Raw genomic sequence first — 25,893 nt, forward strand, 5'->3', positions numbered from 1 at the left:
GTGTCCTCCTTGTAGCCATGTAGTTGAAGAAAAACAAATTTAATACTTTTGGGGAGAAAGTGAGAAACATGATTTTAACTTATTTTAGTTTATTTGTACCTTTTAGCCAGTTGTGTCTCAAGGGCTCTTAACGGAGGATGTAACTTCATACAATGATAAGGAATAAGTCCCAAACACTTTAAAAGTGTACTGTTTAAACATACAAAGTATGATGCCTGGCAGCTAATGGGCTTTTAATGGTATTTCCTATAAACTGTGTGAAGAAAGGAAAATATTATAGTCAATTGAGAGTGAGGGCATTTAGGTAATAGTTTGGGCATATCTGGCTAAACACACTCCTTACTCGACTAAGTAACAGGGAAAATTTAGCAGGATATTAAGACCTTCACTCAAAACTAGCTCTAACTCCTCCAAGCTCCTTTCAGAAAACATGGTGAGGCAGAAGTTAGCTGTATTTGTTCTGCTTAGCTCTGTCTTCATTCTTTTTATCAAATGTATACCACTTCTTTTATTTGGAAATCTAAAAGGGTTGTCTTTATGCCCCTTGCTCTGCTTCCAAGTAAGTGAGGCAAAAGTGTGTGCCTATAAGGATGTTAAAGTGTGATTGATGTTAAAGTGTTAGATGTTAAAGTGTGATTGATCATGAATGATGACTAAAAAAAGGCTGTGGTGTCTTTCACGTGTTTGGGACTAACCGTTTATATCCTTAAAGCTCCAGAAGCTCCACCACAGAAACCTGCACGGAAGATTGTGCATGAAGAAGTTATAGAAAGAAAAGGTAGAAAGCATAATCTTTTCTTTTATCAATATTTATGTATAATACTTGTACGAAGTATTAACATAGATTTTTGTATGTGCAGGTCCACTCATATTTCCCCTGTCCTGTCCTGTCCTGCAGTAAGCACTGTTTTTAGAACCTGTTAGCATATTGGCCTTATGTTATTTCCAATACACAACAGCAAAAGGCATGGTCCTTCTCCATGCAGAAGCAGTGATCATGCATTGAGAGATCCTCAGATTTCCGTGCTCTTAGCAGAACTCGGTTTGACCCCTATCCCTCTCTGTGTGCATGGAAGATCAGCAGCAGCGTGCAAAGGCATACCTGCAGACAAAGCAACAGGGCAGTAAAGGGAACAAATGGGTTCTGCAATAGATTGTTGCAGCATACCCTTGCACATTAGCAAGAGGGCTCCTGTTCAGGATTCTTGCCAGCCAGCCTTGCACTTCTTCAGGTTGCTGTAAGCTAAAGCAGGACATTCCATCACATCCTCCCTTGATGTTTTGGTTTTATTTTCCAACAGAAACTCAATATTCTATGACTACTGAACATCCTGAATCCTCATTGGGCTATTTTGATGGAGTGCCTTCTCAGGGGTTTCTGTAATTTTATTTTTATTTTATTATATTTCTGCAAACCTCAGGGCTTCCTCAAAGAAGTCAATACTACTCACTTGTTTCTCAGCGACCCCCATTTTAGCTCCAATCCGGTCAGCACTCATGACCTGAGTTTGGTCTTAGAAGGAGTGCTGGAAGATCCTATTCACTGTAGTGTGCCTATATCTTTAAATTCTTTTATTTAAAAATATTAACGTGAATTATTGTTTTTAAAGTACCAGACGAACAAAAATGGACTATTTCCGAGGAAAAGGTGTCTGTGTCATATCACAAAGAAGAGGAATATACTTATGGATCAGGTAACTACAAATATCTTTAAATTCCTTTCTCTCCTTGCTATTTTCTCTTGTGTGAAAATTGATTCTGCAGTATCTTGTAGATGCGACAGCTCTGTGCATACATGGGACCGTCCCACACAGAATAGCTAACTCTTTCTTTTTACCGGAGCATATAGACTCCAGTGGGCTTTCATCTGCATGTGAGGGTCTGCTCCTTACATTGAAATCCATGGGAGCAGTACTCAAGCACAAGAACTTTATAAGCATATAAAGTCAGGGCTCTGGACTGAGACAAAAGTGCAAATCTCTTTGCTATTGCATTTCATTTGTTGTTTAATGTACCATTTCACTGCTTCGTAAAACAGAGTGTGAATATAATTTTTAAATCTTACAATTCTCATTAAAGAACCAGAAGAGTATGAAGAAGAAAGCTTCTATGTGGAATACCCAACTGAAGGTAGATTCAGTCTCTTTTCAAATCAGTTTTACCTTGTTTTCTAGTGTGTGAGTAACAGTATTAGTTGTTGAAACTATGTGTAGCTGTGTAGTTGTTAGTGAATACCTTTGTCAATCCTGACCTAATGTCATTAGCGCTATTCAGGTGACCAAGCAATGCATGGAATGGTGAGGGTTACCAGCTTGCATGGAGAGAGCATAAGGTTATATATGCTGTAAATGTATAGGCTCTGTACAGAAGATCTAAAGATTGAGGGCGAGGAGAGCAGGAATGATTCTGTCTCCCATCTCTCCACACATTCGTTGCCCATCTGCTTTGTGTTTACCATTTTAGTGTTATCTAGAATGGAGAGTAAATACAATTTTCAATCTCTTTTAAAGAACCAGATGAGTATGATGAAGAAAGGTTCTATGAGGAGGTTCCTGAAGTTCCACCACCTAAAGGTAGATTTTTCATACTAATTTAATATTCTTTTGTAGGATGCGAGTTCATCGAAACTCCTAGCTATTAAAAACTTGAGCTCTGTGGTTGTTATTTTACACCTTTGTTGATCATGGCCCTTGTTTCTGAGTGTCCACATTTGTCTTTCTTAGCAAATTAGCAAAGCTCACATGATTTTAAGTTATAACATTACAGTAGCATGAAAAATACTCTTATGGTCCCAAATTCTGACAAACCCAAAATCATTCTCTTTAAAGTCCCTGAGGTGCGTAAGAGAGTAGAAGAAAAAATTCCAGTTGCTGTTCCCAAGAAAGAAGAAGCCCCACCAGCTAAAGGTGAGTAAGATATAGAAAATAATAATCTTACGTCAGACATGTCCCCTGTCTGTGTACTACTGTCTTTCAAGTGATTGTAACACAACACAAAATATGATTATGCTACCATAAGAAAAAGTTGGCTTTACCGCTAACATCCTTCAGATTTAATGTATATTTGATGCCACTAATTTAATCTCGAATAACTTTAACTGCCTTTCTTAAAATACATAGATGGTTTTAAACCTTCATTATTTCTTCACTATTATGAATGACTCCAGGCTTTTAGCACTTTCCTAAACTTTCATACCTGTGTGTCTTTAAAGTGCCCGAAGTGCCCAAGAAACCAGTCCCAGAAAAGAAAAAGCCTGCCCCTCCTCCGAAAGTAGAGGCACCACCAGCTAAAGGTACATCGGTTGTCGGAAGAAAAGCAAGATCCTTTCATCTTGCTTATCTTAAGTCTTTTGCATTCTCCAGAATGTATCCTCACATGTGTTACTTATATGTCTCTGTTGTCTTTTGCAAGCAAAGTATGTATCTATTTATGTACACACTACAACCATGGGATAACAAATACTTTTCTAAGTTTTCCTTCGTTACATAACATTTTTTAAAATCTGCATGCTGTGTATAGCGCAAACTAATAAAGGCGTATTATTATGTGGGTAAATTTTAAAGGAATACGTGTACAATGCAGTTATGTTCATGGCTGTAGCCTGAGAATACCCTTTTCTATTAACACCAAAGATTTAGAGTGATGCTTTCATCTGTCATTTATCTTACTTCTACTTCTCTGTGTTTGTTTTTCGGAATCTTTGGATATTGGATCCCAAATAAGAGTTTCAAATAATAAAACTCTTTCTTTTATTTTTAAATAATAAAGTGCCAGAGGTACCGAAGAAACCCGTTCCAGAAGAACGAAAGCCTGCTGCTGTTCCCAAGAAAGTGGCACCACCAGCTAAAGGTACTTGGGTACTACCCAATGTTCTCTCTTCATATGTTTTGTCTCCATACATTTTGTCTTCATATGTAATCACAAATTTTGCGTTTACATCAACATGTATGTAGTTGTCTTTCTGTGGTGGAAATGTCTGTTTATTTATATGTACCAGGACTGGTGGCTTCAGGAAATCTTAAGCTGAGGTCCTTCTGAGTGCTGGGCTGGGAAATTCCTTTTTAGGACTACCATCTCTTCCTTCATCTATGAATATATAATCACTAACCATGAGATGTTATTGATCAGATGTTATGTGTCCAAGTAATCCTCAGAATCTGTTTTTAATATCTTTAAAGTGCCAGAAGTACCAAAGCCAGTCCCAGAAGAAAAAGTACCTGTTCCTGTTCCTAAAAAAGGTATGACAACATTGCTAATAAACAGCTCTTTTTATTTGTTGTTTCAAACACCATTTAAATGATGTGTGTCATGAATAAATCTGAGATCCCTCAAAAGTTATTGTTTTTGTGTTGTAGCTGTAGTTTTCCTACAATATAGGAAAATAATGTCTTCATAAAAAGAAATACTCTTCAATTAAACAAATGTGAAAATACTATTAGTTGTGTTTAGAATGTCACGTTTTCATTGTTTTACATAAACGTTTAGTAATTTAGCTGTGATTGTTTTAAAGTATCCAGTTCCAATGTGTCTTAACAATATCACAAACTGATAAATCAATTTTATCAATATTAGATTTCAATATTCTTAAAACTAATGTTTTTAAAGTGCCTGAGGTACCTAAGAAAGCTGTTCCAGAAGAGAAAGTTGCTGTTCTGAAGAAAAAAGAGGTTCCCCCAGCCAAAGGTACAAGATTCACACCTGGATATATATATTTTTTAAAAAAATGATTCTTTTCTTCCTTTCTTTGTATTTTCCTCTTAATTATATGTATAGTCATCCCTACCCCACTAAATTTGAGTCTTGTGCAGGATATGTTTGGGATATGTTTGTCTGTGATTGTTGATATCAGTCATAATTATGTTTGTAACCTCTATATATTCTTATATATGCTTCTTTTAAAATTATTAAAAGTCCCTGAGGTGCCCAAGAAAGTGGTTCCTGAAGAAAAAGTACCTCGACCACGTAAAAAAGAAGAGGCTCCTCCAGCTAAAGGTATGCTATTCTTTTTTTAACCACCACCCCTCCAAAAAAAACACCATTTGTGTTTTACATCTGTCCTATTTTTGTTTTGTCCTGCATTGCCTTTTTGATCATTATCTACTCTTTATAGTTTAAGTTTGTAGTTTTGTTATCATTCCTGTCTCTTTGGAAATTCTAAAACTGAATGATCTCTTTAAGTGCCTGAAGTACCGAAGAAAGTCATCCCAGAAGAAAAATTACCTGTTGCTGTTCCCAAAAGAGTGGAACCTCCTCCAGCCAAAGGTATGCTTTTGGGACAAGGCTGCAACAGTCTTTATGATATCACCTTTGCCTTTTTCTCGTACACCACCTCCATTGCAAGATATCTTACTACCCGGTGTGGGTGGGTGGGGAAATCAGCAACTGCAATCCTGCCAGCCGCATAGGAGGCCTGCTTTTAGGGGCCTGAGGTTGAAGTTGGGTGAGAACAAAGGAGAGATCTCACTCCAGTGGCTCCGCCCCTTTGGCCCTACCCCATCAACGCTCTGATTGGCTCAGCAGTCCTCTCCTTGGGGAGATGCTCATGTTGCAGCTGTGCAACCACTCCTCACCAGCCTTTCCTCCTTTCACTGTCAACCTGTGCGCCCCACAGATCATGAATCCTTGGTAAGAGGGGATCTCAGCTTGTGGGACAAGACTGTAAATCTTATCATCTTAAAGAGCCTTTGCTTTTTCTTGTATGCTGATCATCATCATATATTTCATACCTTGTCATATTGCTAGTAGCTATTCAGTACATTCTTGTATTGATTGTCTGCGAATTTGTGGGGGTTGTTTATGTGTTTGTTTTTCAGTACTGTATTAGCTTTACTTTGTATGTTCCATATTAAAGAGCAGTATGCAGTTTACTTTTCTTTTTTGCACAACCTTCAGTTGTGTAAATCTTTAGATAAATATCTGCAAAGTACTAGCCTCAGTCATCATTAAAAATATATTCCAATTGAAACTCCACACATTTAATGTCTTTCAAAGTGCCTGAGGTGCCTAGGAGAGCTGTTTTAGAAGAGAAAATATTTGTTTCAGAAGAAAAAGTATCTGTTGCCATTTCTAAAAGAGTGGAAGCTCCTTCACCTGAAGGTATCTTGCAAATAATTGGAACTCTGAGAAACCTAATCATTTTGAGACACTTTTTGCAGTCATAAACTAAATGTCTGCTTGTTCTGCTCCTTGTTGCTTCCTGATAACATGAAGAGTTAACAGTTTTGTGTCTGTGTTTACTAGAACATTTTCTATCTTAGAACACTAAAAGAAAGTGTCTTTTGAAGTCCTGTTCTGTGACCCTGGTCATGCAGGCTAACCCCACACCTGCGTGCCCAGTGATGACCCCTTCTCCATTACTTATCAATTTTGATACATTTGTGTGTTTATGTGATATATAGATATATAGATATATATATCGTGCGTGTGTCTGTATGTGTCTCCATATATATATATATATATATATATATATATATATGTGCTACAAATACATCTATACTAAAAAATTCCCAAAAAACTGTGGCTTGTATCTGAAGAGCCATGAACAGAAGGAGAAAATGCAGTAATGCTATTTTGTGAACTTCTGAAGAACCCTAGCAGAAGATGCTTCACAGTGCAGTGCCAAAATGTATCAGAGGTTGCATGATAGTGTAAGAAGCAGAGGAAAGAGGCAGATTGTAGGGTATAAACTCTAGTTGCTCATTAAAATGGTATTGAGAATGAATGTATGCAATGTCTTGGGTAAATGGAGGACACCTTTTCCCATCAGAAGGGACCTTTTGCTAGTGAAAGATCTTACCCCATTATTATTATTATTATTATTTATATAGCACCATCAATGTACATGGTGATGTATTATCCTTGTGTCCTTCTAAATCCCATGCAAATAAGTCAACATGATCTAGACCCATAGGGTATTTCTAGTGCACCATGGCTTTTCCTGCATAAGTTCCACCCAAATTTTCTCACAGGACAACTAGACCATGACAGAGTCACAACATGGCAATAGTGCAGGATTCCATTGATCAGGGTGAAAGGCATACCAGGCCAGATATACCATTATTATTATTAATAATAATAATAATAATCTATTTATTTATATAGCACCATCAATGTGCATGGTGCTGTACATAGTAAAAGAATAAAACAGCAACAACCTGCCACATAGGCTCACATTCTATTAAAATCATAATAAAACAGTAAGAGAAGTAAGATAATGCACCAAATAGGCTCAGGGGACAATAAAACTAACAGTGTAAAAGTAAGAACAGAATCAAGTTCTAAAAGCTGTAGAAAAAAGAAAAGTTTTCAATTGAGCTTTAAAACCAATAATTGAACTCATGTTCCGCACATGCTCTGGAAGAGAATTCCAGGCATAAAAGGCAGTGATAGAAAATGGACAAAGCCAAGCAAGAGAAGTAGAGACCTTTGGGCGGGAAGAAACATGGCATTTGATGAGTGAAGGTCATATCTAACCTTGATTGACTTACTTTACTGTAGGTTCTCTTATATAATCATTGAAATGGGAGAATTCTGACATTACTAGAATTACAACTGATACCAAGTGTATGTATACATGTGTATTTTTGTGTATACAGTCTTGTTTATGTTGTTTGAATGCATGTCTATCACAACTATCTTGACCTGACAAGACTGGTTATAAGACATCACATTCCACAGGAGTATTAAAAAATAAACTCATCTTTAAAATATCAACAGTGGAAAGATGGACTGAAGAAGTGGAAGAAGAAGAGGAAGAGGAGGAGGAGGAGGAAGAAACAGCTGTCACTTATGAGAGAGAGGAGGAGGAGATTTCATATGAGAAAGAAGAGGAAATTTCGTATGAGAGAGAGGAAATTACTTATGAAAGAGAGGAGGAGATTTCAGAGGTGTCAGGTATGCCACAATTCAAAAGTCAACTAATGTCAGTCTTGGTGCAGTAGGATAATTGTCATTATGTCATTTGATCTGAGTTAAATGTAAATGCCGAGCCTTTTTAAAATCTAATCTATCATATGCTGCGTGTGATATGGTTTGCACCATTCAGAACTGCTTAGTTTAACCCAAATAGAAGATTAAAACATTAAATTTAAGGATACGTCTTGAATATATATTAATTAAAAGTTGCTCGTCAGGTTCTGTGTCTTTTCTAAGCCCTGTTCAGCTGAAATGTTGAGGTGCTTAATCAAACTCTGAGCAGGGTGCAACGCCATGCCATCTAGTTCTGCCCCTCATATGTATGCTGCCTTCCCCGGCTCCCTGACGTCCATGTGTACAGCATAACATCTGCAGAAAGGAAACCTTAGCATGTAGAAATGTACACATGAAGCCATCCACGTGACCTGGAACCCTTCTTGTGTGGAGTGTCCAATCACATAGATTTTTTTACATGTGCAGGTGTACATGCAAAGACTTCTTTTCTGCGGACATTAGTACACACAGAGATCAGAAGTTAGGGCAATGCATCACGGCCCCACTCTCCACTCACAGTGATTCAGTATGTCAGCATTTCTTCTGAACAGGGCTTTATACTCCACTGTATTGTTGTTAAGCACTTCCTTTTAGTACTTTGGGTTGCTTAGCTCAGAGAGCAAGAAAATTCTTCAAAACAATGTGAGCAACCAGAAACCATGCATCTAATGCAAAAATCAAGAAACTCATAAAAGCAACTGTATCTAACTTAAAGAGATATTTGCCACCCATATATTTGCCTCCTAGCCTTAAACAAAATGGAAGTGCATGGAATCTATCTGAAGGCCTTGCTTCAAGACTTATGAAATTATAGAACATGACCTAATAATCCCTTTAATGGGGCTCTTTTAATTTATGGAATTAATTTTATGAATTTAATTTATGAGATACAACCTATGAGACCATATTTTCAAGGCATTGAGTTGTGTCACCTCTTGCTGAAGTCACTAGATGTGGTTACATTGACTTCAGTGGGAAGTAATTCAGTCCAGCACCTCACCTTGTTTTATGGCACAGCTGGGCATCATGTGAGCCTTCCAGATGTGTTGGCCTACAACTCCCACCAGTCCAAGCCTGCACAGTCAATGGTGAGGGATGATGAAGCCATGTATAAAATAAACTTGAAGAACCAATTATTTATATGAGATAAGCAAATAAGTGTGCATGTCTTTGGGCAAATTCAGATGATGACAGGCCCACTAAACATCTACTGTGTGGCCAATACCCGACAGCCTATATGCAATGGGGCATGGTGCCAAGCCTCAATAGAGAGTACAGAGAGAGTGCATGTAGGAAGTAACATGAGATCCAAGTAAATATGAATATGAAGCGGTGTGATTCTCCCACTAAATGTTTGTAGCAGTACTGGTTTCGTTCGTTTTGTTAATTGTATCAACATTCTTATACCAGCTATTCAACTGTACATTCTTAACAATATCTTTACATTAACAGAAGAGGCCTACTACGCTGAGGAGACAGTGCATGTTACTGTTCCCGAGGAAGTGCCACCAGTTAAAGGTATACCAGCAAACTCTTCCATATAAAAGTATAAACTCTTCGATATGAAGGTCTGACAGCTGTCTATCTCATACTTCATTATTATTGCATTTCTGTTTCTGTCCATGGTGGTGTTTGAAGACATCCAGACATATTTGGAACTGAGTCCAGTCAAAGCTGCAATACCTTTGCCACCAATGGCTTGGATCCTGCATTTCCTCCCACCAGCAGACGCACTGCCTGAGCAGAGTTCCGTTCAGCAGACTCTGTCCAGTGGGAAGCAGGGATCAATCTTTGCCAAATGCTCCCTCCCCCAGAACCCCCAGTGCCATTTCCTATGCTGTTCCAGAGGATCCACCAATCCTCTGGAGCAGATTTTCAGGAGGGCATAGGGGACTGCGGTGGGAGGGGAGGATCAACACAGATCACATTCTCCACTGTTCTACCAGTAGAAACTGTCCACTGGATTCCATATATGAAGAGAGATCCTAGATCCAACCCAATGGCTCACATTGACTTTATATAACATCTTGTATGTCTTTTCATTCTTCTGGTACAGCTAAGTGCATCTTAGTGCATCTGTGTATCACAGAGTTAGATTCTGAGCACTTGAACTCTGCTTTGCATTGAGTGATTGGTTCATCTCTTTATGTTTCGCTGCCATTTATAAAGGAAATTTGTGACATCTCATATAAAATTTAGAAAAAACATTACTTTTTCTTAAATATTCTTTCTGAAGTTCCTGAGGTCCGGAAGAAACCTGAACCAGAAAAGAAAGTGGCTGTTCCCAAGAAACCAGAGGCTCCTCCGGCCAAAGGTACACAAACTGCTTCTTGTCACCTTTAAGTCTTCAATAATGTAATATTGTGTGTATGTTTGTGTATGTGGGTGGGTAGGTGAGCGAAAGATAATTGAGCTAATGCTAACCTCTTTTATATGAAGTATGAGTAGCTGTCTGTGTTTAGGCAATTAGTTGTGTTTCTTCAGTGAAATCTGTGTGTCATTAGTTCTCAGTGTATTTTTCCTAATGTTATTAAATTCGCTCCAACATTATACAATTGTGTACTATTTTTAAGTGCCCAAGAAAGTTCCTCCTAAAGAACCGGTACCGCCTAAAGTAAAAGAACCTCCACCAACCAAAGGTAAATGTTTAAAAAAACCTCTCTTCTCAGTGATGTTTTTGTCTAAACATTGTTGTATATATTTTTTGTTGGTGAGTTTCACATGGGAACTATTTGTGTTTCATATATCTCTTGAAAACATGTCACCATGTTTTCGGCCCTCTTTCAATCTTCAACCAGTGGTGTGATCAATTCTTAAGTCTCTTTCACAGATTCATCCATGTTTTTGATACGGTAAAAATTCATATGTATTATAAAAGGACCTAATTCAGTTCAAAATAGATTTTTACCTATTTGAAATAGAGCTGCTTGCAATATGCCTACCTTCTTCTTTTTTTAAGTGACTGAAGTCCATAAGAAAAAAGTAATCACTGAGGAAAAAGTATCCGTCACTAAAAAGGAGGAGGCTCCACCCAAAAGAGGTACATCAAGTTATACATTCTGCAGAAGGCTTCGGTAGCTCACTATGGGTTGGGAATAGAGCCATTTCAATAAATCCTACAGGACTAGGGGATTCAGTTGCCAAACACCCCTCTTCATGACACATAGCAAACCACTTTGGAAGCTGAGGGAACTTTCCAAAGCTGTTTGTGATATGCCATTGTGGGGAGAACCTGTTGTTCAAACAAATAACAAGTTAAACAAAAATTACTGGGCATGCCTAAAGTAGGTCTTTCAGTGCCAACCATTGTCCAGTTGGTCTAATTATGTTAAATTGTTATTGTTTCCTTTTTTGGCGTACAATGTCTATGTCTTCCTATCTTTAATCATTTTTGTAACCTGTCTATATTTGTCACATGTGAGTAATACAAATCACCTGAAAAAATATATATCTTTGAAGTGCCAGCAGTGCCAAAGAAAGCTGTACCAGAGGAGAAGGTCCATGTTCCAGTTCCTAAGAAAGAGGTGGCACCACCAGCTAAAGGTACACTAATGTTCTCTGACTGAACAAAAGGCTCTTGCATGAAACAGCAACAGCAGCCGCTGATGTTCGGATCTGGCTTCTTTGAGGGCTCATCTACACCAAGCAGGATATTCCATTATCCTGTTTTTAACCTGTTGGTTGTTTTATTATGGTTTTAATTTTTGTGAACTGCCCAGAGAGCTTCGACTATTGGGTGGTATAAAAATGTAATAAAGAAAGAAAGAAAAGAAAGAAAGAAAGAAAGAAGTATATAAAAGGCAGGAGCCACACTACTGCTTTATTGTGGCATTGAAGTGCACTGAAGGATCTACACTACTGCTTTGTACTGGTACTGAAGTGCACTGACAAGTTTTGGGGCCCAGGACACATCTACACCAAGCAGGATATAACAGTATGAAAATGGTATATGATATGTGTCATGGGCCCCAACAGTTCTCAGTGCACTTCAATACCGCTATAAAGCAGTAGTGTGGCTCCTGCCTTTTATATACTGCTTTCATAGTGGAATATCCTGCTTGGTGTAAATGAGCCCTGAGACAAGCCATTTAAAGCTGGTTAAACTGTTAAAATGTTCTTTAAACAAAGGTGGAATATTAGTTTAAATGGCCGTGCCAAGGAGATTCACCCTTGAAATGCTTTATACTACACATTTTTGTGGCTGCAAGCTTTAACCAGTAACTGTGGCAGGATCTACACTACTGCTTTAAAACAGTTTATAACTAGTGACAACTGTTGGGGCCCAGGACACGCTCCATATTCAGTTTTCAAGCCATTTTCGAAGTGTCATATTCTGCTTAGTGTAGATCTAGCCTTAGTCACCTAAAGCTTCAGTTAATTAATTAGTAAGGGCCAATTGTAAAAGACAGACGTCATTTTTAAAAATGGTCAGGCGAAGAATTAAAGGCACCCTTAATTAAGGGTGAGGTTTTGGCATTATGGAAGTCCATTCAAATTTAATAGATTGATTAATTAATTTGTTAAAAGGCAATGATCAATCAACTAAAAATCCAGTAGCTGCTTTGGGTGCACCTCAAGCAATTGTCCTGTGCTGATATTCAGCAGCTCATTGCGGTTAGACCTTAAAGGATTGATTCTGTATTATGTAATATCTTTTTCAATATTATTTATTCTGTCAGTGAACCTGTCGTGCCCATACGTTTCCTCTGTTTTGTGCTTGTTAAATTTCTCTGCCTTTGTTGGAAAATGTTGTCTTGAATCCAAGCATTCTTCTCACAATGTTCTACAACTTGCGTAGTTTTGGTCTTTTATTTGCTTTTATTTCTGGTGTGCTTTATCATGATTTCATAAATTATTATTTCTGTTAATATGCATTGCGTTTATTATATATGGTTCTTAGAAAAAGAGCAAATTCCATAAACCGAAAGCATGCTAGTTGCTAATGTAAGTATAGTGCAGAGTTTTTAATCTCTGCTAAATGTATGTCTGCTGAAAATTATGGTGTCATGTTGGTCTTAAAATTATGTTGTCATGTTAGAAAAATTGTTTTGATGTAGCAATTGCATATTAGTCTGTATATTTTGCCTATAATCCTCTTATACGATCCTCAAAAACACTTCACAGAGAAAGCGATTACATTCACAGCATGGTTTTCTTACAATTATCTTTCAAGTGCCAGAAGTTCCAAAGAGAGTTGTCTCAGAAGAAAAAGTATCTATGATTGTCCCCAAAAGAAAAGCAGCTCCTCCAGAAAAAGGTACTCAGGCTTCCAACTGAACCAAATGTGCAAACAGCCTTTCTATTAGTTCTCAGATCCAACAGTAGGTTTTATGGAAATTCTTCCACCACCACCCTCCAAATATAGTTGAGGAGATAGCAGATGGGCACCTCTCTTTATTCTTTTTATTTAAATACAGAAAGCTGGCCTTTAAAGCTACATGCGTTGCGTAATGGTTGGATTGGTCTGATGGGGAATCTCACTGTGTGCCTCAAAAAGTGTTCCCCCATTAAAAAAAAATACTGAAGTTAAATCCTCTGTCTTTAATAACAGCTGTGGAAGAGCACTGGGGCTATGCAGAGGAAGTGTCTGTTTCTCTTCACACAGAAGAAGAGGTTTCATATACAGGTATGAAGTCAACCAGGAGAAATATAGAGACACTAACAAAAGGTGCTATGTAGTTTAACAACAGGTTATCACCTCAGTTCAAAGGTGTATATGAAGAAAAGGAATATTTCTCTCACATTAACAATATTAATTCTCTCCAGAGAATTAAGCTTACCCTTATCCTGCGGTTATAACCAGTAGAAATGGTAAGCCACTTAAGAGATCCCATAAAATTGAAGCCCTTCCTCATTACAGGGAAGCAGATTAGAGAACAATATGTCCTGAGAATATGCCATTTTGGAAGAATATAAATTTCTTACAGAAAGATAGTGACCTCAACACAGACTTGACATAAACCTGCTTAACGGAAAGAAGGTTCCATTACTTCTGTCTATTTGATATATGACAGTTTGTAATTATAACAGTTACGTATTCCCTTGAAAAATTATGTTGAACGGATCAGTCCTCTTATAGAATCATAGAATAGTAGAGTCGGAAGGGGCCTATAAGGCCATCGAGTCCAACCCCCTGCTCAATGCAGGAAGCCACCCTAAAGCATCCCTGACAGATTGTTGTCCAGCTGCCTCTTGAATGTCTCTAGTGTGAGAGATCTTTCTAACATATGAGATCTTTCAGACTGGAGTATTTCTCAGTAATGGAATCGGTTTGAAGAAATGCACAACTGTTCTAAATCTTTGACATACTCTACCAAGATTTCACATATCTTATTAATCCTAAGGGTGAAAAGGATTTTACATAGCTCATGTAAAAAGACTAATGTATGAAGGTTGCACTTGCAACTACACAAAAGCCATGCATCTTACTTGTCCAAATGTTTGTTTATTTTGTCTGGTAACAGAAATGTTTGTGTCAAATTTCTTGCTGCTTTTTGCAGCCTTCTGTGTATTTAATTCCGAAAGCTCTTAAATATCAAATACTGTGTCTTTAAAGTTCCTGAAGAACCTGTGAGAATTACCAGAAAAGAAAAAGTACCAATATCAATTACTGCAAAAGTGAAGAAACCGCCAGCTAAAGGTACATCTGAAATTGTACCAATGTATGTTTTTTGTGTGCTTTAATTGTATACTGTGTGCTACTCTGGTATGTTTGAATGTTCTTGTTTTGGCTTAATTCTTACATTGCAATGAATTTTGATTCTTAGAATTCATGAATATGATAGCTAAGCCTCTTGAAAATTCATATTTTTAAAGTGCCTGAAGTTCGTAAGACCGTCATTCAAAAAGAAGTTGTCCATGTGGAGGTTCCCCAATATGAAGAGGAGGAAGAAGTTCCTCAATATGAAGAGGAGGAAGAAGTTCCTCAATATGAAGAGGAGGAAGAAGTTCCTCAATATGAAGAAGAGGAAGTCTCTCATTATGAGGAGGAAGTCACCCGATATGAGGAGAAGGTTAGACACTATGAGGAGGAAGTAACTCATTATGAGGAAGAAGTACCTCAGTATGAAGAAGAGGAAGAAGTTCCTCATTATGAAGAAGTTCCTGAGTATGAAGAAGAGGAAGAAGTTCCTCCTCCACCACCTCCTCCAGCTAAAGGTAAAATTCTGTTTTCAAATGCTTTGACAAAGAAGGACCTTTACAAAAATTGCTCTTGTGTTTGAAGTTTGGGCTTTTGTTTTGCTCTTCTCTGTTTTGCTTTCAGTTCTTTTTGCTATATGTCACCAATGTTTTGATAATGCTTAAAAGTGATATTGTGAATAGACATTATGTTGAAATTAGAAATAGCTCTAATTGAAGTAGTGACTGTTCCAAAAACATTTAACTTGTCCATGCTTTAGGCAGCATCTTCGGTCCTTATGCAAACCTCTCAGCTAAACTTCTCCCAGTTGAATACAGCTTCTAATTAGCAGGTTAGCTCTATTTGTAGAACCTAGAATATGGCCGTGCAATCCTGTACATGTCTCCTCAGAAATTAGCCCAATCAAATTCAATGAGACTAATTTCCAGATTAGTGTGGGTAGGATTGCAGCCTGTGGTAGTTCAGGTGCATCCCAAAATGAAGTAAAAAAATAATTTACTTCAATATGAAGAAGAGGAAGAAATTTCTCATTGACCCCATTCAGAAGACACCTTAAACCATGGCTTTAACCTTGGTGGTTAAGCCAGAAAGCCAGTCCGTGTTCAGAAGACACTTTAAACAATGGCTTTAACCATGGTGAATAAAGCAAAAAGCCTTATTCACCATGGTTAAAGCCGTGGTTTAAGGTGTCTTCTGAACACGGCCTGGCTTTCTGGCTTAACCACCATGGTTAAAGCCATGGTTTAAGGTGTCTTCTGAACACGCCCAGCATGAAGAAGTATGTCCTCTGTGCTTTCATGAATTGTGGCAACAGAGAATTGGCAACAAGATGCCTAGCATAAGATGATTGTCCCCATCATCGCTCCATCTTTGTCAGCCAACCTCCTGTATGTGCCAGGGCAGCAGTAGCCATGCATCACATCCTAAGGACTGTGAGAAAACTGCCATGTCCCCACCCCCATGCATGAACGTGCACACACTTGAAAGATTATCTTGTCTAAAACTCTTAATTTAATGGTTTGAAAATGCTTTTGTTATTGGGACTTTGCATCAGCCCAACCTGCATTCCCACCCCATCCCAGTATCTCCCCAGTAGCATAGAGGAGAGAAAAAATGGCTTGGAAGCAGAGTTCCACTCATGTAATGGGACTCCCTTCTCCTCCACTCCCCCCTGCAGCCCCACAAAATCTGCTCTGAAGAGTCCCTTTGTGAGTCCAGTTGGATCTGAATGGGTCCAATCACAGTGTACATGCATGCATGTTGAAAAAGGGTTGAAGATAAGGGTTCAACCCTTTTTCAGGGTTAGCTAAGTCTGCACAGTGCATACATGTGTCTCTTGGATGGGCAGCAATGCCCCAAATTGCATTCAACCATCACTGCCTGGCAATTCCTGCTTCTAGTGTGTCCACTTACTACTGCCTGCCTCCACTGCCACATGCACCATCACATTGTAAGACTCTGCCATAAGTCCCGCTGAAATTAATAGAATTAGTGCAACGGAGAGTGTGTCTGTTGGCTTGTTTGTTCTATCATCTATGCCACTTCTTTGTTATGTGCTCATTTCACTGGTTGACATGCTGTGAGATGAAGCAAACTTTTAACCCACCTTAACCCACAATAATCGGTAAGCTAAGCATTTGGCAGTATCCCATTTTATCTCACATACAGCTGACATTGACAGAAGAACCCACAGTTGCTCTGGAAAGGGGGGATTGTCATGTGCTATGAATGTCTGTGAGGCACAGTAGCACTGGAGTAAATCCCCTGTGTAGATGGGCCCAAGTCTGATTTTGGACAATTCCCTCCTTCTGTAGCACACCAGACAAGCCATCCTACATTATTCAGAGGCACACATACCCCGACCCTCTAGAGAGCGGCTTTTTGAGGAACACAGGTGGCTTCCAGTAAGAAGTGGGCCAGAAAACTTTCCTTCCGTGAACTTTCTTGAGTTAACATACCTTAGGAACCAAGCCGTAGTGTTGCAATACATCTGTGTTTTAGCTGTACATGGTGTACCTTTTGTGTGAGTCCATTCTTTAAAATGCAATGCTATCTTTAAAGTGCCTGAAGTACCCAAGAAGCCCGTCCCAGAGAAGAAGGCTCCTGCTGTACCTGTTGCCAAGAAAAAGGAGGCTCCTCCAGCAAAAGGTACATCCATCTCTTCTTTAGTATTCCCAAACTTTTTTGTTCTTCTCGTTAAGTTTCTTGATCCAAGAAGGTTAGTTGAGGGAATGGGGAACAGTGCTAGACCTGTAGTGTCCTTTCTGTTGCCTTTCTGTTTTAATGTGCTGTGAATGGCGCAGTCTCTTCCTCAACAATCTCAAACAATCTCTTTAAAGTGCCCGAAGTGCCAAAGAAGCCCGTTCCCGAAGAAAAAGTTCCAGTGCCTAAAAGAAAAGAAGCTCCACCAGCTAAAGGTAAAATTAATTTGGGATTTTTCATGCGCAAATAAAATTACCGCTCCTTCCTTTTGTGCTGTTATGTTGTGTCACGTTGAGAAAAGTTATTTCTCTTCCTTTTAACGTTGTCTTTGTCTATGTGTCCTTGTGTTATGAGTTACTCTTCTCTGTCTTATGTCGACACAAAATGTCATGCTCAGAGTTTTGTTTCTTTCAATCGAAGTGCCCGAAGTGCCCAAGAAAGTGGTCCCTGAAGAGAAAGTGCCCGTTCCAGTAACTAAAAAAGTCGAAGCTCCTCCCGCTAAAGGTACATCACCTTGTGACATATCTAAACGATTCTAAAATTGTTTGTTCACCTGGTCATGCTTGTGAGCAATCATTCCTGCTACATTAAATCAGGAACAAATACTTGCTGATTTCAGTAAGAGCAGATCATAGAATCATAGAATAGTAGAGTTGGAAGGGGGCTATAAGGCCATCGAGTCTAACTCCCTGCTCAATGCAGGTTCTGTGAGTGCCTTGTCCTTGTGGTTCAGACGCAACATACTTAAGCTGTTCTGCTTTGGAGTCTTTTGTTGTCTTTCAATACTGGAAGAAATATAAAGAACACAAACTGATTTCAACATTAATGTTTTTTTAAAGTGCCGGCCGTGCCCAAAAAAGCCGTGCCAGAAGAAAAAGTACCTGTTGTGGTTCCTAAAAAACCAGAGCCCCCTACACCTAAAGGTACCTGAAATAAGTATTTGTGAAATGTAGATTATCCTTACATGTGTAACATGGAAATACAGTATGTGCCAAATACGATAAGGTGTAATATTAACCACATTAAAGCAACGAAAGCATAATGTTTGGCAGCCATAATTCCCTAGACATTGATGTCTTTATGTTTTGTCTTCTGCTATATTGTATTCTTTCTCTCTGTGATATCATGTACATACAAAGTCCATTTCTTAATATCTTTAAAGTGCCTGAGATACCCAAGAAAGCTGTGCCTAAAAAGCCAGAACCTCCACCAGCTAAAGGTATATCAACCCATAAAATCAGTCTTCTTGTTCTCATATATTTGTTTAAATAATCTTAAGTGGGGTGCTTGTATGTGTCAAATATAGTTGCTGTTCCTTGACGGTCAACTCTTTCTGTTTTGTTCTTTGTGTTTGTGACAATGCACCCATAAACCACTTTCTTCAAAATTACATCTTTGAAGTGCCTCAAGTGCCAAAAGAGCGTGTCCCAGAAGAAAAACCACCTATTTTTGTACCTGAAGAAGAGGAAGCTATACCTGCAAAAGGTACATCAACTCATTATCCTTATCAAATACCTCTTTTAAAATTATGGCAACAATTTTATCTTTGGCCGCCTTGAGGCCCAGTATTGAGTAAAAGGCGGGATACAATTATTATTATTATTATTATTATTAATAATAATAATAATAATCCTTTGCTTAATATTCCTTTGACCCATGCAGTTCGATCCTATGCAACCTATTCAGGAGTAAGACCCACTGAGTTCATTGGAACTTAACTCCCAAGTACGTTGGCATAGGATTGCAGACCTCGTTTTCATTGAAGCCTGATTTTTTCTCCTTGTAGACATCCTTCATCTTGTTTAATGTTTGTTTTGCTTTGTGCATGCTTTGTAAATAATTTCAAAAGGCAAATAATGACATTTGAAGATCCACAGAGAACAAAGTAAAGACATAAATAATAATAAGCCATTGTGGTGTAGTGGCTAAGGTGTTGGACTGGGAGTTGGGAGATCCGGGTTCTATTATTATTATATTTATTTGTATCCCGCCTTTTGCCCAATGCTGGGCCTCAAGGCAGCCTTACAAAGTTTAAAACATACATTGGGGCGGGGGACAAAAAAAACATAAACGTTTAAACTAGACAACAAAATTATAAGATATTAACATAGATGGAGGCCAGATTATTCTCCAAAGGCCTTCTGGAACAAAAAAGTTTTAGCCTGCTTCCAAAAACCCATGTATTTTGTATCTGGTCACTCTACAAAAGAGGGCAGGGCTCCTGCAGCTTCAACTGTTGTGAGGAAGAGGGAATTTCACCAGGTGTTGCATGCATATGAATGCCACCTACTGAAATCCCCTTTTCTATACAACGGTTAAAGATACAGGAGCCCTGTCCTTCTTTCCATATGGTCAGCCTACCTATATTGTATTTCTCTTTCTGAGATGGATTACAAACAAAAACCCTAATATGAAAAAAAATATGTTTAAAGTCCCAGAAGTGCCAAAGAAAGTTGTCCCCGAAAAGAAAATTCCTGCAGCTGTTCCCAAAAAAGTGGAGCCTCCTCCTGCAAAAGGTACATTGATTAATACTATCTGCGAAGAATTAGTATATCAGCACTGCATTATCTCTTCTTCAGTTGTACTAACAACCTGACGTTTCACAAAAATAATAAAAAAAAAACCTTCTTGTTTGCCAATTACAATGACTTCGTCCAGGAAGTATTTCCACGTCGTGTAGCTTGAATTGTCTTTTTATGTCAGTTCTGTCTGTTTGTACTGTATGGAAATTGCTTTGGAATTCTTGGCATCATCCTATGCTGCCTTTTGAGTGCTTGAATTGACAAGTCTTATTTCTTATCTAGTACTCCAGTTTTTATTTTTTGCTTTTAGTGCACTTAAGTGTCCTTAATGCTTCTTTTTATTGGTTAGAATTGTGTTAACACGATAGCTTAAAAACATAATCTTTAAAAAGCACTATAATGCTTTTTTTTAAAGTGCCTGAAGTACCTAAACCTGTTCCAGAAGAGAAAGTGCCTGTTCCCAAAAAGGTGCCTCCTCCTCCTCCTCCTGCAAAAGGTACACCCAATATTTAACATAGTACACATGACCATTCATTTGCACGTTAGTAATCGTTTATATTCTTCAAAATGTTGTGATGTCTCATATGTTTGTCCATGGTATCTTGAGACCAAATTCTTATGATAACATCATATCTTTAAAGTGCCTGAAGTTCCTAAACCTGTCCCAGAAGAGAAAGTGCCTGTTCCCAAAAAGGTGCCACCTCCTCCTCCTGCAAAAGGTACATCCAATATTTAAAATAGTCCACCTAACCATTCATTTGCACATTAGTAATCATTTATATTCTTCAAAATGTTGTGAACTTATATGTTTGTCCATGATGTCTTGAGACCAAATTGTGATCTTATATGTTTGTCCACGATGTCTTGAGACCAGATTCTTAAAATAATATAATATCTTTAAAGTGCCTGAAGTACCTAAACCTGTTCCGGAAGAAAAAGTGCCTGTTCCCAAAAAGGTGCCTGCTCCTCCGGCAAAAGGTACATCTATCTATTTGCTATATGGGAACATTCATCATGCCATTAACTAATCCTTTCTGTTATTCCATTAAGTACACATCTAAAACAATTAAGCAGATTAGGTATTTGTATCATCCTGTTATGTCTGTGTATTGTTTGTAGCCTTATAATTTGACTGATGTGCAAAAAAAAATCCAACATCATGCTAAAGTGGTGTTATGTCTTTAAAGTGCCTGAGGTGCCCAAGAAAGTTGTCCCTGAAAAGAAGGTACCCACTCCTAAAAAAGTGGAGCCACCTGTTAAAGGTACATCTATTCTTACCTGTGGTTAAAAAAAAAGTCTTCTTTCATGTTACTAGATTGTGTGCTTTTGCTCTTAGTCTGTGAAATATATTTAAGAAATTTAACTTGTGGGATCCATGATGTCTTTTTGTGTTGCTTTTTTATTAATATTCTCTAAAACAGTGTAAAATGTCTGCTTAAAACAACAAGGCATTTTAAGGTCCCTGAAATACAAAAGAGAGAGGAAAAATACTTGCTCCTAACTCAAAGGAAAGTAACAATTCCTTTTTTGCCTCACTTAATCTTTTGTAAAGATTTTTTTCCTCTCACTCTCTCCTAACATCTTACAGTCCATTACTGCTGACTGGTAGTAATACACATCTTCTTTATATATGTATAGAATAACCTGTGGGTGATTTTACTTGCATTTTATTTTTGTGCCAATCTTTGAGATAATGAAAAGTTAATAATATCTTTAAAGTGCCTGTAGTCCATAAGAAACCTGTCCCTGAAGAAAGAGTACCTGTTCCTGCTCCCACCGTTGAAAAATATACTTATGAAGAATATGAGAAGTACGAGACTTATGAGAAGATTGAGGAGTTTGTGCAGGCAGAAGAGGCTGAAGAATATGAACAATATGAGGAAGCCCCAGAGCCTGAACAATATGAGGAAGCTCCAGAAGAACCTGAAGTTGAGGAATTTGAAGTAGCTCCAGAACCAGAAGAAGTTGAGCCGTATGAGGAACCTGAGGAACTTGAGTATTACGAAGAGGTTCGAGAAACAAAGGAGATTGAAGAATATGAGGAGTATGAGGTTCCAGCAGCAATAGGTATATCAATTCTTTGTTTGTTGTCTCTTGCCTTTTTGCCTCATCAAATCTTATTTCCCCCGGTATTTGTTGATTCTTTACTTACAAAAATCTACCTGAGAGGATTTCCAGGGTAGGTCTGACAAACCGTGCTGTTGTTGCTAGGGAGTTCGAAAATCTAATTGTGATTAAAGCCTTCTGAACTTGGTAATTTGGTTTCTTGCAAGTAACTAAGAACTCCTTTATAAAATATTTTTCAAGTGCCTGAGGTGCCTAAGAGAGCCATTCCTGAAGAAAAAGTGCCCATTGCTGTACCTAAAAAAGAGGAAGCTCCACCAACCAAAGGTACATAAGCTCCTAAAGCTATTCCTTTACGTGCCCTAAAAGCCCAAATGCCCTTTTAGGTGGCCATTAAGCTTAAATATGGCCATAACACCTAACTATGCCTGTGGTATATAGTTGTGTCCTGTTTCAGGACACGACGACATAGCATATCTTGTAGCAATTCCTTATAGCACTTTAGTTGTTACGAAATTTCAACATATTTCACAATAAGGTACAAAGTAAGATTAGGGAAACAGACTGTGGGCCCATGACAGCGCAAATAGGTGATATTTTATATATTAAACCGGCTAGTGCATGTTTTTGCTTAGCTAATAGAAGATTCACAACCTAATACAGTATCCAGTTAAGCTGAAGGGTTTGGACTCAAATTAAAGTTTGAGAATGCAGCCTAGTTGTAAATTCAAGGGAAAAATAAACGCTAAACTAAGGCCCGATCTACACCAAGCAGGATATAACGCTTTAAAAATGTTATGAAAACAGTATATGTAATGTGTCCTGGGCCTGAACAGTTGTCATAACCACTATAAACTGTTATAAGCAGTAGTGTAGATCCTGTCTAAGTCATCCTAAACATGGAGGCTTGTATTTAAAGATCCCACCATGGGATTAAATGATATTTCCATGGGGGGGGGGGGACTTTGCCAATTGCCCCCTTATCTGCAGCTTCCCTTGTCTGGAGGGTTTGGAGACCCTCCAGAGTGGTTTTTCAAGTGGTGATGGCTGAATGGGGAATCTTGGATCCAAGCCACACAAGTTTTAGTGTGATTAACGGATCATTTGCCCATTCAGCTTATCTTAAAAAGTAAAGGCAGATCAGTCTAGCTCACTACCAAAGATAGAGGCATTTTTATTTTATGGTTGGACTTGGGATTTAATCAATATTGCCTGCTATGAGTCTTTGTCATTTCTTCCTTTCGATGATTTTCTGTATGTCCTTTTTAGTCTGGTTTGCTTATTGTTGCACTTAGTTCACAATTCAAAGGATGAACTATTCTTAAAAAGAAATCAATGTTTTTAAAGTGCCTGCAGTGCGAAAGAAGCCAGTCCCAGAAGAAAAAGTACCTGTTCCTAAAAAAGAAGTGGCTCCCCCACCTAAAGGTACACTGTGAAACAGCAACCCTTGACTTGAGTCTTTTGTCGTCTGTCTGTATATTTTGAATAAAGATGTTGTACGCCTTCATATGTGTGTGTGTTGGTTTTGTGTGTCTATGTGTTCAGTTTATGTGACTTTGTGTTTCATGTTCCCTTTATTTATTATTAAATAACATTCTTCTAAGACCCCTAAAAAAATGAATAACTAAAAATTATTATATGTTTAAAGTGCCTGAAGTGCATAAAAAAGCTCTTCCTGGAGATAAAGTGCCTAAGGCTGTTCCAAAAAGAAAAGAGGCTTCAAAGCCTAAAGGTAGATTCAACATCAAGGGGGAAAGAATGTTAACATTCATATATTCTTCTGTCTTTGTTGTTAACACTCATGCCCTAGAAAAGAGTTGTTAATGTATACATATTTTTAGAGGTGCATCTTTCTCCAAATAAGCCTGAGTACACTCTGTCTTTAAGTGCTTGCCATACCCAAGAAAGCTGTCCCTGGGGGGAAAAATATAATTCCCCATGAAGCAGAAGAACCTCCCACAATGAAAGGTAGATTAATTTTTGTAAATAAGCAAGAATAAAAAGCACAGATGCCTCATGCTGTAGTTTAACACTTAAAAACAAATCATGATCAGTTTAGTTGCATGATCAGTGTATCTGGTTCATAGCTACAGCTCTTAGATTTTATGGTATAAGCACACACTAGCAGTTCTACGGAGCTGTAGAAACCTGGAGTTAAAAATTCAGTTGCTTTACAAAAATCATTTGACTTCACCATTGGAAAATACTCCAAATTAATTGATAGCATTTACATTGTTTAGAGGAAAAGAGACATATCAGGTATAAGAAGTTGGTTGGCTATGTTTTATGATATATTTTTCTAATTCTAACCTGGTTATAATACTGTATTAAATTTAAATAACTCATTATTCCCTCATTTCCTGGGCAGGAAGCCCTTAAACTATTTTCCCTCTGAAAAATACTCAAGAGTGTTGACAGTGGAAACACATTTTTTCAGTTATTCTTTTTTTCTGTGTAGTTGACAAATACCTAAAGCTTTTATAACTAAAAAGTCCAAGAAAAAACTAATATCTTTAAAAACTCCTGCAGTCCATGAGAAAATTGTCTTGGAAGGAAAAGTTATTCCCAGAGAAAAGGAAGGTACATCAACATTTCATTTCATTTACAAAAGAAGTAAATTTAGAAAACCAATCAACTAGCATCAGCTAGCAGAATAATTTCAGTTGCACTGAATATAGGAAAAGGTACACCAGTGTGCCTGGTTCATAGATTTTATGCTTTCAGTCAGGTTTTATGTATTTAATCCAAAAGTCCCATTTTAAAATATTTGTCCACACACTTTGGCTTCAGAAAAGAAAAATATAGTGCAGTGAGGCAGCAGCTGATATGATCTAAAGTTAGGATCATGGTCCCAATGTGCCAGGCCAATTAAAAACATCAGAGAAGCTGATTGTCACTATGTCAGAAAGAGGATAATAATTCAACTGCAGAGGCAAAAACCACTGCTTGTGCTGGTAGCCATGTGATTTTTAAAAGGCAAGGGAAACAATATGGACAAAAGAGTGCAAATTCTACATGAACTGTGTTTCTTTGACATTTCATTCATTCCAGCATTGTTTCTATAGCTTCATTTGTTCACTGTATGGTGTCTTCCTAACCTGCCTTTTTATGGGTTTTTAAAACTTCTCAAATATACTAATATCTTTAAAGTGCTTGAATTGGAAGAGGAAGCTTTCCCAGAAGAAAAGGTTCCTGTTGGCGTTCCCAAAAAACCGAAAGCTCCACCAGCTAAAGGTACATTGCCTCTTTCACAAACTCCCAAAGCAATCAACTCCTCTTAAACGACTTCCCCATTCGTTAGAATCTTTCTTGCTCTGTCCCCTTGCCATTTATTCAGATACATTTCACGTTTGCCTGTATACTAAAAAAACATACCCTCACTAATATCTTTAAAGTGCCTCCAAAGAGAGCTGTGCCAGAAAAGAAGAAACCACCTCTTGCACCTAAAGACGAAGCACCACTCGTTAAAGGTAATATACCTCTAGCTGCAGCCGGAAGGAATCGGATGTGTCTTCGTTTTGTTTATTTAGCCTCATCTCTTTTAGAATTCAGTGTTTTGTGTGAGGTAGGCTAATTAATTGCCAGAGGTTTTGCAAATGTTTTCACGCAATTTAGGGAAATAATCGGATTAGATAAAATTCAGGTCACTATTGACAATCTGATATCTTTCAATTAGATGTGTGTATAATCATTAGAGAGACACCATCTGTAGCTAAGCATATCTTGCAATATCTTGCTCTCAATTTAATGAAGAAATATTAGTGTTCTCCCAGTGCAGTTTTAAGTGAGAAAGCAGATGCAGCACAACCCTATGAATGTTTACACCTCAGTAAGCCCCAATGTGTTCAGTAGGGCTTACTCCATAGTGGCCTGGTTCAGACAATATGCTAAACCATGCTGCTTAACCACAAAATGATTAAGGGAATGAATGCATTCCCTTAACCATTTTGTGGTTAAGCAGCATGGTTTAACGTGTTGTCTGAACCAGGCTACTAA

At 38.0% G+C, this 25,893-nt stretch overlaps 1 protein-coding gene across 1 annotated transcript in view; it reads left to right on the plus strand.

Moving 5' to 3' along the window:
* Window positions 1–25,893, plus strand: part of TTN (titin) — a 304,366-nt gene that overhangs the window by 135,529 nt on the left and 142,944 nt on the right. The window contains exons 108-122 of the mRNA XM_063116312.1: window positions 713–778; window positions 1,611–1,694; window positions 2,080–2,130; window positions 2,511–2,573; window positions 2,829–2,906; window positions 3,212–3,292; window positions 3,769–3,849; window positions 4,179–4,238; window positions 4,606–4,683; window positions 4,912–4,992; window positions 5,179–5,262; window positions 5,992–6,096; window positions 7,717–7,893; window positions 9,421–9,486; window positions 10,205–10,282. Coding sequence (XP_062972382.1) covers window positions 713–778; window positions 1,611–1,694; window positions 2,080–2,130; window positions 2,511–2,573; window positions 2,829–2,906; window positions 3,212–3,292; window positions 3,769–3,849; window positions 4,179–4,238; window positions 4,606–4,683; window positions 4,912–4,992; window positions 5,179–5,262; window positions 5,992–6,096; window positions 7,717–7,893; window positions 9,421–9,486; window positions 10,205–10,282 — 1,233 coding nt within the window. The remainder of the gene's footprint in view (window positions 1–712; window positions 779–1,610; window positions 1,695–2,079; window positions 2,131–2,510; window positions 2,574–2,828; window positions 2,907–3,211; window positions 3,293–3,768; window positions 3,850–4,178; window positions 4,239–4,605; window positions 4,684–4,911; window positions 4,993–5,178; window positions 5,263–5,991; window positions 6,097–7,716; window positions 7,894–9,420; window positions 9,487–10,204; window positions 10,283–25,893) is intronic.

This window comes from Elgaria multicarinata, chromosome 2 (genome assembly GCF_023053635.1).
Source record: "Elgaria multicarinata webbii isolate HBS135686 ecotype San Diego chromosome 2, rElgMul1.1.pri, whole genome shotgun sequence".
In the NCBI taxonomy this organism is placed as follows: Eukaryota; Metazoa; Chordata; class Lepidosauria; order Squamata; family Anguidae; genus Elgaria; species Elgaria multicarinata.